This window comes from Corvus hawaiiensis, chromosome 21 (assembly GCF_020740725.1).
Source record: "Corvus hawaiiensis isolate bCorHaw1 chromosome 21, bCorHaw1.pri.cur, whole genome shotgun sequence".
NCBI classification, from domain to species: Eukaryota; Metazoa; Chordata; class Aves; order Passeriformes; family Corvidae; genus Corvus; species Corvus hawaiiensis.
This window is the reverse complement of record NC_063233.1, coordinates 9052276-9068381: the sequence shown is the minus strand read 5'-3', so window position 1 is coordinate 9068381 and position 16106 is coordinate 9052276. Positions and strand designations below refer to the sequence as shown.

Below are 16106 nucleotides of genomic sequence, written 5' to 3'. Positions count from 1 at the left end.
GTCACACAAAGACCCCACAGCAAACACGGGGTTTTTCCCTGGTTTTGCCTGACCTGATGCCTGAATTCCCCATGTTTGGGTTCCTCCTCTGCCCTTCCCATCCCAGCCAGGGCTGCACCAATGGCCCGTACAAAAGGGGCTCACCTGGCACCCACAGCCCAGGCATTCCCCAGCGCCCTCTCCTCACCTTTTCTTGGGAAAAGCCTTAAAACAGCAATTTTTCAGCACCCCTAAATTTGTAGGAGCCTGCCAGGTAGTCAGGCACGCTTTGAGGAACTTTTTACACTCTGTGATTTATGAGGTTTGGGGTTTTTTTTAATTCTGTGAGGTAATGGATTACAATTGTAGCCAGATCCAAGGAAATCATTTAATCCCAGGTTTGAGGGGTGAGTTTTGGGTGGGAGGAGAACGGGGGTGGTGGATGGAACGTTGTGGGCAGTGGCAGAGACAGCTCCTGGACGTGGGCACCAGACCTAAGCACAGTTTGTCCAATTGCCCACTGCTGCTTTCCAAAGTTACTTGTACTTCCCAGGACAACTTCCCAGCATCCAAAGACCTCCTTCTGTCTCCAGGACTGGTTTCTGCTGGTCCCACCTGGGGCTGTTCACAGCATTGGTGCTGTAAGTGCCGTCCCACAGGGGGACAGCGCCTGTCAGTGCGAGCAAGGCAGAAAAGCCACGAGAGAAGCACCTCAGTCCCTTCACCCTGACTTCTCTGTCCCTTTTGTACAGGTCTGGGGATGCAGGGGAGGGAGGGGGGACCTGCTCTGTTTCTCCAGGTTCTCCATCTCGGAGGTTTTCCATGTTTTCCTTCTGTCTTGGGAATACCGTGGCTGATTTCCACGTCTCTGTTGGGCTGTGGGAACCCAACAGGACCCAGCAAGAAGCTGCCTGAACACCCAGCCCGTGACCTGTGCTGTGCTGGGGGGTGTAGATTAGCAGAGGTGTTCTTTTTCTCTTGCTGGCTGTGGTTTCTTCCCTCTCCTCCTGCCCCTGGAGTGTGTCAGTGTGTGAGGTTTTGTGATTCCTCCCGTGGGTTTTCCTCCCTGTCCTCGCTGTCGCTGTCACGGCCACTCGGCCACACCCAAAGCCACTCTCTGGGCTCTGTCTCTCATTCCTGGTAAGTAGCATCTGGTGAAAATCAACTCCTGCTGTCGTTTTGCCCTGGAGAAGGAGGCTCTGTTGGCTTTGTGCTTTCACACACGGCGGTTCCAGGGAAATTGGTGGTTTCAAAAAGGCGGATCCAGCCACGGGAGCAGAGCGGTGACCCCGGAGTGCTGCAGGACTTGTGTGACAAGGACAGAGCGTGGCCTCCGTCCTGCTCTGCGCCACACGAGGCAGGGATGCACACAAAGGTTCATCCCAGCCTCCCACTGAGGGGTGTTCATCAGCTTTCAACAATTAAACCCAAAATCTCCACACGTACTGGGGGCTCGGTGCTGACTTCCAGGTAACTCAGGGCCAGCCCCGTGCGTTCTCCTCCATCCCAAGTTTCCCACCTGTTTTGCCAAAGGAATTTCTTGGTTATGCCTGAGGAATTCATGCAGTCAGGACCTTGTTGTCTGCAGGTTTTTTGCTGCCAAGGAGTAAAAAAGGTCCCCAGCTTGAGCAGCCTGAAAACAATCATTTTCTTGGCCAGCAGGCAGGACCTGCCACCCCCACTCTGCTCCTGCTCCTATTTCATTTGGCACCAGACAAATACAGAAATCCTGAGGTTTAGGTAAAATCCTTCACCTGGCTGCTCAGCAGATTATTTGCTTCAAGCAAAACTTTTACGATGCCTTCCATAATTTCTCTAATATTCATTCCAGGTTTCTGACCCTCTGGATTTTGCCCTGTATGCATTACCTGAGCCAACATTTCTGTTTAGAACAATCCATTAATTTTAATAAATGTATATTTAAAACTCTACTTCTGTGATACCCAAAGAACATTGGATTTTAACTGGGCTTTCTGGTTTGCTAGAATTGATTGTTAACAGATCTAAATGCTCATGAAAGCAGGAGGAAAAATGCTGCAACTGAAAAGGCAAATCAGGAAGTGAAGGCATTTTATTTTCAGTCTGGGGGAGGGTCCTTGGACTGCTGTAGATTGATAAAAATGATCATTTAGAACTAGGGAAAAATTAATGCCTCAAGCCAAGATCTTTTAGGATACTTAGAATCCTGGTTTTCTGTGGATTCCCTGCCTTTTCTGTGTGATTCAGTGATTTCCATGTTTAGAACCCCCCCCGTAAATGGTGTGGAGGAGATGGAGGAGAATCTACAAAATTTTTTGAGCTGCAAGAAGCTCCTTTAACCCTGGGCCCTGCCCCACTGAAGCTGCAGCAGAGCTGGGGTTTTGAGGCCCAGTGACCCGTTTTGGGGCAGTCTGAGCCAGGCACATCCCACTCCCTGTCCGAGGAGAGAGGTAGGTGCCTCTGAAGAGCCGCTCTGAGGCAGGGACTGAGGAGCAGCTGCCTTGCACCAGCTGCTGGAGCTCAGGTGGATTTTTGGAGCCCAAGGTCCTCTCTCCAGCTTCCTCCTGGTGCCAAGAGCAGGAATTAGCATCCTGCTCCACGTGGAGACGATGATTTGCAGCACAATCCCCACGTGGCTCCACTCCCAGAGGTGACCTCCTGCAGGACCTTGGCGGTGTGAGTACCAGGGAGGCGAGGAGCCCCGAGACCATCGTGTGCCTTTCAGTTCCCCTTTTCATTTTGGCCCCCTTTTGGTTCCATTCTGGACTCTTTGGTTGTGTCCCCGTTCTCCAGAGGGTGGTGTGTCCGTGGCTTCCACGATCCTGGAGCTTGCCTGGTCTCCTCCCCGTCTGCATCCGACAGGACACGGCCTGTACGAGTCTCCTCCCGATGTCTTCTATGGTTTCTCTGCTCATTTGGTTTGGTTGTTTTTTTGGTTTTTTTTTTTTTTTTTGGTTTTTGTTTGCTTTTTCCTTTCTCACTTTTTGTTTTCTTTGTTTGTTTTGTTTTTTTGCATGTGCAGTTTTGTAAAGCAAACTCGAGGTACTGTATCTCGCAGCTCGTCAGTCTCCAGCGTAAATTCACCGTGAGTTGCTCTCTGTTACGATATTCACTGAATGGATTTCTCATTTAGAGCTCGATAAACCTTCCCCTTCTCCTGGTGCCTTCGCTCTCCCTGTGGTTTGGTTATTTATTTTTCCCCCCAAAAATCATTCCCATCATTGTGGAAAGCCTCCAGACCAACATCCAGGGAAAGGACTGGAAGGTGTCGTTGTCATTTGATGCTTGTGATTTGTGAGCAACTCTGTTGTGTTCCATACATTGACTGTGACTTCCGCCCCCCCGCCCTCCTTCCTTCATTTTTCTCCCTTAATTCCTTTCCATCATTCCTCCTGAACTGTTTTCCTCTCTCCTCCTGTCTCCCCTCGTTTGATGGTTTGTCCTGTTCTCACCTGTGTTTATTTCTGTTCTCTGTGTTTATTCTGTGCCGGGCTGCTGGCTTTGATGTTCCACCAGTGTTTGCACTCCGGGTTCAGTGGGAGATCCAGGAAAGCCCTCTTGGAGGGAAAACTGGAGGAGGACTTCAAAAGGATTCTGGGAACGGGGTCCAAGTGAGACTAAATTGGAAAAGTCTTGAAAAGCTGGTTATGTCTTTGCTCTCTACCCTGCTCGAGCTGGAGCTTAAAGTGACAGATTTTGTCAGAATGAGGCACTTGGCAACTCCTCTGGAGCTGGAGTTGAGCAAACACAGTGGAAAACTTCCTCTCCTTCCATGTGCTTCCCACCAATCCAATCCTGCTGGCTGTGCTGTGAGTCAGGGTGTGCTTTGACACCGAGGCAGGTTGGTAAAAACATTATCACTGCTGCTGACTAACCCCAAAAACTCCTCATCATCAAAAACCCCTGAAGCTCCTCTCCCACCCACGTGAGCATCCTTTGGGTTATCCTTTAACTCTGTGACCTTGTCTTTCTTCTTTAATGCTCTTGGAGACTCAAGTAAGTGCAATTCCAACCTGGGGGTTTGTCCCGGCCCCACAGCAGGGACCAAGGTACTGTGAAGGTTTTCCAGCAGGTTTTCCTTCCTGATATTTCCCTGGCTGTTTTGGGCTCCTTGTGCACTGGTGGATCTTAGACAAGTTGGGATTTAAAATACGTTGATGCTTTATATGAATTTAACTTCCATGACCAAGGTTGAGCTGTTGTGACTGCCAGAGTAGGTGTGCCCTGTCTGTGCCCAGGTCTGTGCCCAGGTCTGAGGGCTCACAGGGGAATAAATCAGATTAAGGCATCTTTTGGATCATTTCTTCCAATGTATTTCCTGGCTGCTGGGAGTTTTGACAGGCAGAGAGGGCTCAGCTGCACTTTGGGTGCCTCCCACCCTGACAGGAGGGAGAGGATGGGAGAGAGGGAGGTGCTGGGAGCTGCCTTCTCCCCAAAACTCCCAATTTCCCCCAGCAGAAGTTACCCCAAACTGCTCCCAAGCACTGTTTTCCCAATTAGGAACAAAGCCTTGAAAGAATACAGAATTCTTCCTCTTTTCCAAATATCCAGAGGCGTATTTGGAAGAGGAGAAAAAGAGTTGCCTTTTATAAAAGGACGAAACCAAGCTGCAGGCACCAAAACCCTTTTGGAAGGAGGATCTGGCCACATTTTGAGGCATTTTTCATTGAGTTTTGTTGTTAACTCCCCACCAGAACAGAGACCCTGGAGTTCAACTTCTGTTTCTAGCTAATATTGGGAGAAATATTATGAAAGAATAAGTTTTGTCTCTGTGAAGCTGCAATATCAAAATGATCGAATGTATAAATGTAGAAAAACAGATTAATTCATAAATCAATATATTAAATTTCATATCATGATATAGAAAATGAATGCGATTTATTATCTATAAATTGTAATGTCTAAAACCAAAATCAAATTCATGAATAATTTTGGAGGGAGTCAAGAATAATTTTGGAGGGTAATTATCTCAAACCAAGACAATTCTTCCCCTCAGAGACAGTAACACTTTAAAAAGTGTTTTCACCTTGGTTCTGGTGTCTGTAATGCCCCAGCTCCCTGGGAATGCTTGGAGCGTCTCCCAAGGGGTCTCAGGAAGGAGATGGAGCTCAGAAGGATAAAAAAGATGCTGAAGCATCCAAGCAACAACTCCAGGGTGACTGGCAAAGCACATTTATTTAAACACCAGTGCTGAGTTCAGGTGAGAGAAAATGGTTTTATCCAATCCCAGAGAGATAAGACAGCCAACCAACCCCAAAGTGAAATGTTCCATTGTGTTTTCCAAGTGGACAATGGAAACATGGGGAGTTCACAAGCTCTGAGTTCATTAATGGAAAATAGGATTTGAGTGGAAAGGTTTTGTTGCATTTTAACAACAAATCCCTTTTGATCTGAAACACAGAATTTCACACCCACCGTGTAACACGTGGTTATTTTGAACACGGGATTCTTGTCTTTCCATAGGCAGCTTCCATTCATTATTTACTGGAGCAAAATTTTAAGGATTTCCATGAAGTGAAGCAGTGATTTCAGAGGTTATGGGAACGAAATCTTGAGTCATTAAGGAGCACCCTAAGATTAGAATCTGACTAAAAATATGCTTCCCTTTCCTCAACAAACCACGCAGTGCTTGCATTTTTAATTGATGCCATTATTAGTCATTGGTTCATTAATATGGATTTTATTTGATTCTCCGGGAACTGCGAGGTTTTCTTTCTAGCCACAGGCAGGACTTGTTTGGTGGTGTGTTAATCCAAGGAAAACCAGTGGAGCTGGTACCAGCAGTGGTATCTCCAACATTTCCAGCCTGGAGGATCTGAGAATGGAGCAGAGGCTTCAGAGAATTCCAAATATTCCAGAAAATAGGGCTGGGGAGTACAGCAATGAATTACCAGCAGTGTTTGTAGGATGTCTGCAGTCAGGAGTGATTTACAGGGCAATTTTCTTAATGGCTTTGGGGGGATTTTAAGGAGCCAGCAGTGCGCAAGGTTCAGATAAGGAGTTGGCTTTATGTTTTTTTTTAACGTGGAGTAAATATTTCTTATCACAAAGGCTCTTTTTGATCAGTTTTTTATCAATTTAGACAAGTCCTGCCCTGCTCGTGCTGTAGCTGGGCTGTGCCTGCCCCGATTTGTACAGAATTCACTGCCCCAAACGAGGGGGGGGAGCAGAGGAATTCATATTTGCCCCGCTGATGTATTCCCGTCTCCTCTGAAGTCCCTCCTGTTGCTGCATCTCCTCCCAGGCCGGCAGCTGGACTGGAGCCCTGCTTTGTTTTAAAAGGTGCCAAGAACCAGCTCCCAAACTGTCCTCATGGACAGAGAGCACCAGGAGAGGAGGAGCTGTCCCAAATCCCCGAGCTCAGTGGCTGTGGGGACTCGGAGAGAGCTGGAGCCGGATAAATCCTGGTGGACAAGCAGACACCACTTCCCCTCCCGTTGCTGCTGCTCTGGCTCTGGAATTCCCAGCTCTGTCCCCACAGGGCCCATCCTGCTCGGGTGCTTTACCCCATTCCCACAGCAGCCTCTGTGCCCTGGCTCTGGCTCCTGACTGGTGTTTGGATGCCGGGATTTGGGATGCTCCTCACTGCTCTGGAGATGGAATCGAGCTCGCAAGCGCCGCGTTTTCCAGGCTGGGTTTTTACCGCGCTTCGTAAATACCCTGATTTGTCTTTTTTGTCTTTTTCTTTTGGAGTGTTTTCCCTGTGGGAAGAGCAATGGCTGTGCAGGCATTGCTGCTGCAGCTCCTGCTCTGGGGTTGTTGGTGCCCAGAGCCAGCGGGTGCCTTTGTGCCGGAGTTTTTGGCACTGGCCTCCGTGCCTTGTGTCAGCGTTAAGGGTGCAGCTCGTTTCCAGGTGCTGGGAAATTCGAGGCTGGAATGTCAGTGCCTTTTTTTTCCACAGCAGAACAGGCGGAGCTGATGTGTGCAGTGCCTGGTTCCTGCAGGTTCTCAGGGGTGCAGTTCCCTGGCAGCACCTCTCACTTAGCCCTGAGTGATGGGCAGTGCAAACACCTCAGAGGTCGTTTAAAAGCTGATTTATGTTCTTGGTGTAACTAAAACATGAATGACAAACCCCTCCTGAGGTGACACAGCTTGTGTCAGAGCCGGGCTGAGGATCAGCCCTGCATCCCCACCTTCCTCCTCCCCACATCCAGCCTGATTTAGGGGATTTTCTTTCCATCATGGATGGGCTCAGCACAGGCAGAGGGGCAGGCTGTGTCCTTGGGAGCTGCCTGATGATTTCCTGGGTGTTTCACTTTGGGGAGTCACTGCAGGGACACCAAGGCTTCGTGTCCCAGCCCTGCTGGTTCCTGTCCCATGGCAGTGGAGCACAGGATGGAGCAGGGGGTGGTTGTGCTCCTCCCTCTGCTCTTGGGTTGTAGATGAACTGAAGGTTTCAGCACAAAGGCACTTCCCCAATTAATCTTAAAGGCTGATTATCACTTCAGTGCTGCCCAAAGCACAGGGCAGAGGCCATTCCCCACCTCAGGACTTTCATTATGGAGTGAGGAATATTCCCTAAGAATAGAGGTGTTGGTGGCAGCATTCAGGGAGCTCAGCCAGGCCCAGAAAATCCCGAAGCTTTCCCTGAGCCTGGGTTTGAAGAGATTTGTAGCCCAGATGGGTTTAGCAGAGCTAAAATGTGGAGCAGGGCAGAGCAGGGCACCCAGCCATCCCAGAGGAAGTGCAGAATATCCCAGGATGCCCATCCTGGGCAGCTCCATCCCTGCTGGCTCTGGAGGGCTCTGCAGAGCTTTTCCTGTGGCTTCCCACGGGGAATCCTTGGTCAGGGCAGCAGGGCTGGGCAGGGGGAGGCTCTGCACATTCCTCATTCCTTCTCAAACCAGGGAAAGCTCCTGCTGAGTGAGAATATTTAATTTTTCATCATTTTGAACCAAAGAAAGTGGCAAGTGCCCATGGTAATGGGGCTTTTCATCCTTGTGCCAGCTTGGAGGGAGCTCTCCCTCAGGAGCAGCCTGTCCTCCCTTGGATGTGGGATTTGTGGTGAGCAGGGCTCTAAGCCGTGTCCCCAGGAGCTTCTGGTATTATTTACATTTAAAACCATGATTTTTGTCATTTGTTCCCCTGCCAGGCTGCAAATGGGGGACTCGGCTGCTGGGAAACGAGTCCAGAACTTGGCAACAGGGTGTAGATATTTAATTTTGGTGATCAGCTCTGATTTGAGGATTCAGTGAGGTTCCTTCACATCTGCCTGGCTGCTCTCATGAGGGGTGAGTTTTTGCCTCTTTAGCAGCACCAGGCAGCAGCAGCAGCCTCGGTAAAGAAGCAATTCCCCAGAGCCCAGTGACACAAAACCCTTCTGACAGCTCCCACTGTGCCACATGAGCATGGCTGGATGTCACCTCCCCGGGGCCTGTGCACGGTGACAGAGCCAGACAGTCCCAGTCAGCACCAGAACACGCAAAAGGTGCTTTTTTCCACTGCCAAGGGAGCCCAGAAAATGCGTAAGGAAGTTGTGTTTGCCTCCCATGTGGGCTCTGCTGGCTCTGGCTGCAGAGCTCAGGCTGCGCTGTGGGGAATGGAGATGTCAGAGCAGGCTGCGGGGAGGAAAATGCCTTTCCTGGTTTTGCTAGGAAAAGTTTTATTAAGGAAAAAAATGGGTGCTGAGCCTTCACGAGGTTAAATCCAGGATTTCACCCTGGCAGCCAGTGAAAAGCAGAATTTGACTTGAAATTTTTGGAAGAAAAGAAAAAGTCTTCCCTTCACACCCTGGTTGGGTTTGTGGTCACTTTGAATACGGTGGTGAGAACCCAAGTGCTGTGCTGAAAAATGAAACTCAGGGAATGCCAGAGAAGGTGTCCTCGTCATAAAGGGTGACAGAGATGAACAGGTGACTCCAGGGATAAAGGTGTTCCCATCTCAGCTTCATCTTGGGATACAGGGATGGGGAAGGGTCTGGAATGGCCACACAAAGAGGGACTGAGGGCACTGGGATTGTTCAGCTGGAGCAGACTGAGGGCAGAGCTCCCTGGGGGCTGCAGCTCCTCCCGAGGGGCAGCTCCGATCTCTGCTCCTGGGCCAGGGACAGCACCCAGGGAGCGGCTGGAGCTGGGCCAGGGCAGGCTCAGGCTGAGAGCAGGGAAAGGTTCTTCCCCCAGAGGCTGCTGGGCACTGCCCAGGCTCCCCAGGGAATGGGCACGGCCCGAGGCTGCCAGAGCTCCAGGAGCGTTTGGACAGCGCTGCCAGGGATGCCCAGGGTGGGGCTGTTGGGGGGTCTGTGCAGGGCCAGGGGTTGCACTGGACGATCCCTGTGGCTCCCTTCCAGCTCAGGATATTTTATGGATCTATGTGTGACTCTCCTCTCTCTGGGCTCTTTTCCTGGTGCACAGGACACTTTTCCTCTCTTACCTGTACTTTTCCATTCTCCAGTGATGTGTGGGCTGCTGGTCCATGCTCACCTGGAAGGATGCCGTGGGTTTAGAACAGTTCTAGACCTGTTCCATGAGCCAAGAGGGCAGCACAGCTGGAAGACAACCCCTGGGGCTGGCTGGAAGGGGAAGGGGCTGGTGGCAGGCTCGGATCCTCAGGTTTCATTTTCCCTGCTCCTCCTGCTGATCTAACTTCTCTTGCTCACCGCTAATTTCCTCATCCAGATGTTTCCAGGTGGGGAGAAAAGTGCTGCTAATTTTGGGAAGCTTTGTGGGCTGTTCCAAAGCTCTGGCTGGGGTGTGTGATTTCTGCGTGCTGACGTTTTAATCCTTCAGACTATTCCCGAGGCTTCCACATTTCCGAAACGCAGAATAACTCCTTTCCAGAGGGCTGATCTCATAGTGTGTGGGCAAACTAACACGGATGATCCCGCTGGCTTTCCCTGCTCGTGTTCTCTCTCCATCCCTGTTACACCTTTGGTTCAACCCTCTAATTCCCTACCTCGGCTGAAAATTCCCTGTTTTCTGGGTTTTTTTTTTTTTTTTTTGTTTTTTTTTTTTTTTTTTTTTTTTAGTTGGTATTTAGGGCAAGGGCGCGAATTCGGGTGCTGACTTCTCCCGTTTCTCCTGCCCTTAGCAAGCAGCAGAATTCCTCCAAATCCAAGTCGGTTTGGGAGCAGAGGACGAGCCAGATCCGGATGCACAACTTCCGAGCCAGCTGCGAGGCCCTGTACAACGAGCTGGACCCCGAGGAGCGGGTGCGCTACGCCACCACCCTGCACATCCGGCCCGACATGAAAACCCACCTAGACCGGCCGCTGGTCGTGGAGCCCCGCAGCGAAGGCAGGAACAACATCACCAAGCTGAGCCCCGTGGATGTCCAGGAGGTGGTGGAGCACCCCAAAGTCACCTCAGCTGACGGGGCAGAAGCGCCACGGAAGCACCACCGGCATCGGGATAAGGAGAAGCTGGGAGAGCAGGAGAAGGGCGACGTGACCAAGGATGAGGGCGGCGAAACCGGCGTGGGCAACAAGGAGGAGCGGCACAGGCAGCACCGGAGCCGCAGCAAGGAGGTGGAAGGGGGCAGCAAGGAAGGGAAAAGCGACCGGAACAGGGGGCAGGAAGGGGGGAAGAGGCACCACCGGCGGGGCTCGGTGGAGGATGGCACCGAGAAGGAGCACCGCAGGCACCGCAGCCACCGGCACTCGTCCGACCGGCCGGGCAAGGAGGGCAACGGCACCGCCAACGGCGCCCGTGGCGAGCGGCGCTCCCGGCACCGCGGCGGCTCCAGGTCCGGGAACAGGGATGGAGAGCCCGGAGCCAAGGGCGACAACGGAGAGGAGCCCCACCGGCGGCACCGGCTCAGGAACAGGGCGCTGTCCACCTACGAGTGCGTGGAGAAGGACAACGGCGAGAAGGAGGGCGAGGCTGGCGAGAAGGAGCACCGCAATCACCAGCCCAAGTGAGTGAGTGCTGCCAGGCCCTCCCCGGGTCGGTTCAGGGGTCACAAAGCCCCAGAGGTGTTCCAAGAAATCCCGTTTCCCCGTCCCCGTGGCATTCCCTGCTGTCCCTGTCCCCACAGCGGCTCCCCCCACAACCCCTCTGTTTTGCCTCAGTCAGCAATGACAGAGGCTCCCAAAGACGATCTTGGTTCCTAAACCAGCTCAGGTTTAAGGCAGGACATCTCCTTGCTGTAAACACCCTGTAGGACCCTGTAGGACACCAAGTGGAGCAGAGAATTTCCCAGCTTCTGAAGGAAGCTCCTGAGGGACATTTTTAAAATTTCGGCCAGCCTTGCTTTACAGCCCTTTGATTTTCATTTTTCATGGGGAGCCTTCAGCTGCACCACCAGTTGTTCCAGCACGTGGCCTCTTCCATTAAGAGCAACGATGGCCCCCATTTGCTTTAATTCTTATGTAAGTCAAGTGAGAAAAACAGCCCTGGTGAAGCATTTGGAGTAGTTAATAAAGAAGGATAGATTGCCTTTTCAGCTTTATTAGTCTGATGGAAAAGAAATTGCACTGGGATTCTTTAGAATAGAGTTCATGTCACCGTGGAGAGCTGTGAGTGGCACTGAGATAATAATTTTCCTGTCTAAATTATCTTCCTTTCAGCTGAATTTCCAAACACTCTGCCTGCTGTTCAGCGTGCTCATGTGCACGGGCTCGCTTTCCTCCTCATTGGAGCCGAGCTGCTGCTGCTGCAGAGGAGAGCAGGAGCTATTTAGCTGCTGACAGCCAGGTTCCAGAGTGCTTCCAGGCTGGAAAAGAGAATCCCCACGTTTAAATAAGGCCTGGGGAGAGCATTAGGGAGCAGCGTGTCAGGATTCATCCGGCAGCTGATCTGGGGGGTGGCTTGTGGCACTGCTACGTGCAGGTGCCACATGGTCCTGGCTTGGGAGCATCATCAGAAAGACCCAAGGGATTTTCAGTGCCTGTAATCTTGTGATTGGGGTTGGCTCGGGAGGTCTCAGAGGAAAAAGTCCCAAATTTGACTGTCTGGAGGTTGTCCTGCAAAGGATTTCCATGCAGAAAACAAACCCAGCACGAGGTGCAGCGTCAGGGATGCGTCCCTGAACCCTTCCTGGGCCATATTGAGCAAATCCTGCTTTTTCCTAGGGAGAACCAGTGTGAGCTGGAGGCCAGTGGCAGTGGGAGTGTCCCTGGGAGTGTCCCTGTGCACACCCTGCCCAGCACATACCTGCAGAAGGTGCCTGAGCAGCCGGAGGATGCCGACAACCAGAAGAACGTGACGAGGATGATTCAGCCCCCACTGGACAAAACCACCACTGTGAACATCCCTGTCACCATCACGGCCCCTCCAGGGGACACCACTGTCATTCCAAGTGAGTGCCTTTGTCCCCTGCTTTTCCTGCTGTGAAATTGCCAGGAAATTGAAATTCCTGAGGAGCGATGGGGGCTCTGCTGGGCGCTGCCATCCTCGAGAGAGGCAGACAGGGAACTTGGTGACAGAGGATCTGTAATTCCCACACAGACTGCAGGAACTCGGCAAGGGTTCCTGGCTGCCTGGTGCCTCTGGAAAACACCTGAGTCCCTGGAAATGGCTCACCCAGAGCACGAAGAAAGGTGAAGGAGCAGGGAAAGCAACATCCATGTGTAATCCTGCAGCTTTGGGATCCTCCGTGAGATTCCAGAGCTTTTTAAAATCCTCTGCATCACAGTTGGAGCAGATCCACCCTCCCTGTGCTTCTCCAGAGCTCTCTGCCTTGGGTTTATCAGCACAGATTTACAGATGGCCCCAAGATCCTCGTGCCCAGCCACCACCAGCCTGTTCCCACCACCTTAGGGCTGATCCCTGGCAGGGTGGGATCAGCCTGGAGAAGTCTGGAGAGCTCAGGAGAATCCCAGTGTGAAATCCAAGAGGTCCACATTGGACTTCAGGCCATTGGGACTCTGCTTTCCAAGAGGCACAGCCAAAACCTGCCAGGGTCTCTGATTTTCACTCTGTTGTCAGCCACAAGATTTATCTTTTCTTTTGTTTCCTTCTCCTTTCTCCTTTTTTTCCCCCCCTCTTCAGTGGTAATTTTCCTATATTGCCATGCTGAGTTCCTGTCAATCACAATTTATCAGCCTCTCCCTTTTCCTGGCCGTTTCCTCTGGATCTGACTGGAAATCCAATAAGGAGTTTATTGAACGTGTTACTCAAACACAACAAAATGTCCTTTTCTTGCAAAATAAAATAAAATGTAATAAAAGCCCTGCACTGAGCACATTCCAAAGGGTGGGGTTGTTGGGTTTTAGGTCCTGGGAATTAATGGAAGAGCCTTTATGTGTGTCTAAGAAGAGAACTTGCAGCATAAAATGTTACCCAGTTCATAGATGGGAAATGATCTTCAGTAAATTATCCCTGGAAGTGAAGTTAGGGTGAAAATTGGGGAATTTCCAACCTTTGGGAGGGAGGTTTGGAGTAATTTTAGAGTAGATCTTCAAACCTGAAGGAGCTGCACACTTTTGCACATGGGGAGCTCTGACCAAACCGAGGCGCACAATGCAGGCACAGCTCTGAGGAAGTCCAAGAAGTCCTTTCCAGGTTTTTTTCCTAATTCTGGGAATTTCAGCAGTCTCAACCCCCAAATTATTAAACCTCATCCCTGAATTTGCTCTTTTGTGTGTTCCAAAGCCAGTTGTGCTCCTGATCCATGGGAGAAAACACCGAATTACGAGGTTGCTCAGATTCCCTTTTTCTTTCCTCTCAAGGATCCCGAGCTGATCCCTCTCCCTAAGAATTTGTGCTTTTTGGGATGGGTTTTCCAGCCCCAGTTTGACAGCTCTGGGATAAATAAGCTCATGGTTTCTTTCCATTTCCTGGCTGCTCCGTGGCTCAGCAGCAGCTGAGGGGTAGCACTGCCTCACTCGGGAGTGATAATAATCCAGTGATTGTTCATCCCATTTAATCAGCACTTCCAAAGGCTGTTTGCTCTCCCAGCTGCACTGTTGGCATTTCCAGCCGCTCCAGGCAGCGGGAAGGCTGTGGATCTGCTTTTTAACCCTCTCCTTCTTTGTGTTTTCCCCAAATTCCCGTTTCCAGTGAACAACGTGGAGTTTGAAAGCAAAACAGAGGAGAAGAAAGACGTCGATGACTTGACGAAAAATGGGCCTAAACCGATCCTGCCTTACAGTTCCATGTTTATCCTCAGTCCCACAAATCCGTAAGTTCCTGTAGCACCAACCTGGGTTCCAGGTGCTTCAAAGAGTGGGGTTTTCATCTCTGGAAACACACTGGGACATGAAATAAAAGCTCATTTCTGTGGGCCAGATGCTGCTGTTCAGCTGGGTTTTCCTGGGGGATCAAACTACCGGGACAGGGAAAAGAAAATGCTTTAGGCAGACCCTGTTGATGTAGATCCCAAAAAATGGGAGCACAGGTGGTGTTGGGAAAAGACTTTATCAGGAATAACAGGCTGAGGACTGTTTGGATGCCAGCAAATTCCTGCAGGTTCCTCAGCTGGAATCCCTGTTCTTTCCAAAAAGTGGCTCTGCATCACTGCAAACTTTGAACTTCTGGGAAAACCTGGACATTTTTCATTTGCCAAGGCTGGGAGTGCAGCCTGTGGGATCTGCTGGGATTAGGGCATTTCTTCCCCTTCAGGCAGCGCTGCCTTCTGGGGAGCTTTGGACTCAAAGCCTGGAAATTCAGAATCTGTTCCTCTGGAGGGCTGCAGGACCAGGGGGGAGGCAGAGGGGTTGGAATAATTGTGGCGTGAAGGGCTGTGAGGCATTCTAAGCATTTTAAGAAAGGGCGTTGGAAACTTCTGGAGATCCCCTCGGAGCAGAGGTTTCTCTCTCGCTCAGGCAAACTTGCAGATCTCAGAGTTTCTCTCTGCCCAGATACCAAAGGCAACTCAGACCCTTCTTTGGCAGCTGGATTTAAGTGGAAAATGAGTTCTCCTGCACCTCCTGCTGCTCGGGACTGTGACATCTTGTGCAGTCATGGAACAGAACAGGCTCCGTGTTCTCATATTTGACATCCAAAAAGCCCCCGTGGTGGAAGCACCCCCGGACACTGGGCAGGCTGAAGAGAATCCCAGAATATCCTGAGCTGGGAGGGACCCAGCAGGATCATTGATCCAGCCCCTGGCCTTGCACAGACACCCCAACAATCCCACCCTGGGCATCCCAGGTTGTCCCAACGCTCCTGGAGCTCTGGCAGCCTCGGGGCCATCACCTGGGGAGCCGGATTAGGATTATGGAGCTTGGCCTCTATCTGCTTGGATAAGGAAATGGTATTTCCCTAACATTTGGTCTTTTTGTTGTGAAGTGACCACCAAAAATGAGCAGGGAAGGATCTGCCAAGGCAGCACCACTGGGTGGGGACGAGAGGGTGCTGAGCCCAGGGCTCTGAGCTGAGACCGGGCTGGGCAGGCAGAGAAGCAGCAAAACTTCCTCGTTCCCTATGGCTGCTTCTTTTCTCTGCCCTCATCCTGCAGTTAGGCCCTTCTGAGCCTCAGAGCCCGGGATCTGGGGGTTGTTTCAGTTGTTTTGCAGTTTTCTCCAGCTTACACCCTCCCAAAATAAAACCCCTCTGCTGAAAAACCACTGGAAAAACAAAATTCACTGGGAGAAAAAATGTGTTACAGGCAAGCCAGGGGGGGATAACGCGACCAAGCCCAAACTCCAGGGATGTCAGCAGCTTGTTTTTCCTCCTCTGGGCAAGATGCAGAGGCAGCTGCATCCCCCCAGGTGTTCTGGTGGTGGGAACTCCTCCAGAGAGCTCTTTCTGCTTGCTGGCCTAGGAAGCTTTTCCCATCTCCCTTCCAAGCCCTGCTGGGGATCCACGACCCGGCTGCTGCCAGAGGGGAAAACGGCTCAGGGAAGCAGAAATGAGTTCCCTTTTTTTTCTCCAAGTGCCATCACCCTCTTCAAGCACGCAGGGCTGTGAAGTGATTTCTCAAGCCTCACTGGCAGTTCACAAATGCTCCCACATCTCACTGCTGGTTATGAATGGTGAGGAGCTAAAAATAGGGGCTTGTTATTGCTTTGATGAATTGAGTTTGATGCGGGAATTACGGCTACAAATGTTCTTGGGAATGTTGCCTTTCACTTCTGTGGCTCCACGGAGCACGGAAATGATCATCTTCTCCTGGCAGATTGAAAACCAGAGTTAAGGGATCCACAAAAGCACTTTTCTCCAGGTTATTTTCTATCAAATTTGCTTCCCTGGTATTTGCAGCTCTTTTCTGCTCTGAATCCATTACCGAGCCAAAAAAAAAGGAAAATGTAAGCAGACGTGAAAAATAGA

At 51.0% G+C, this 16106-nt stretch overlaps 1 protein-coding gene across 24 annotated transcripts in view; it reads left to right on the top strand.

The window, feature by feature from the left end:
• Positions 1–16106, top strand: part of CACNA1B (calcium voltage-gated channel subunit alpha1 B) — a 268511-nt gene that overhangs the window by 181592 nt on the left and 70813 nt on the right. For 17 of the 24 annotated variants that reach the window (XM_048325195.1, XM_048325181.1, XM_048325175.1 and 14 more), the window contains 4 exons: positions 2981–3043; positions 9985–10809; positions 11966–12192; positions 13896–14016. In XM_048325195.1, the coding sequence (XP_048181152.1) occupies positions 2981–3043; positions 9985–10809; positions 11966–12192; positions 13896–14016 (1236 nt within the window). The remainder of the gene's footprint in view (positions 1–2980; positions 3044–9984; positions 10810–11965; positions 12193–13895; positions 14017–16106) is intronic. The other 7 variants (XM_048325193.1, XM_048325192.1, XM_048325190.1 and 4 more) reach the window with 1 other exon arrangement.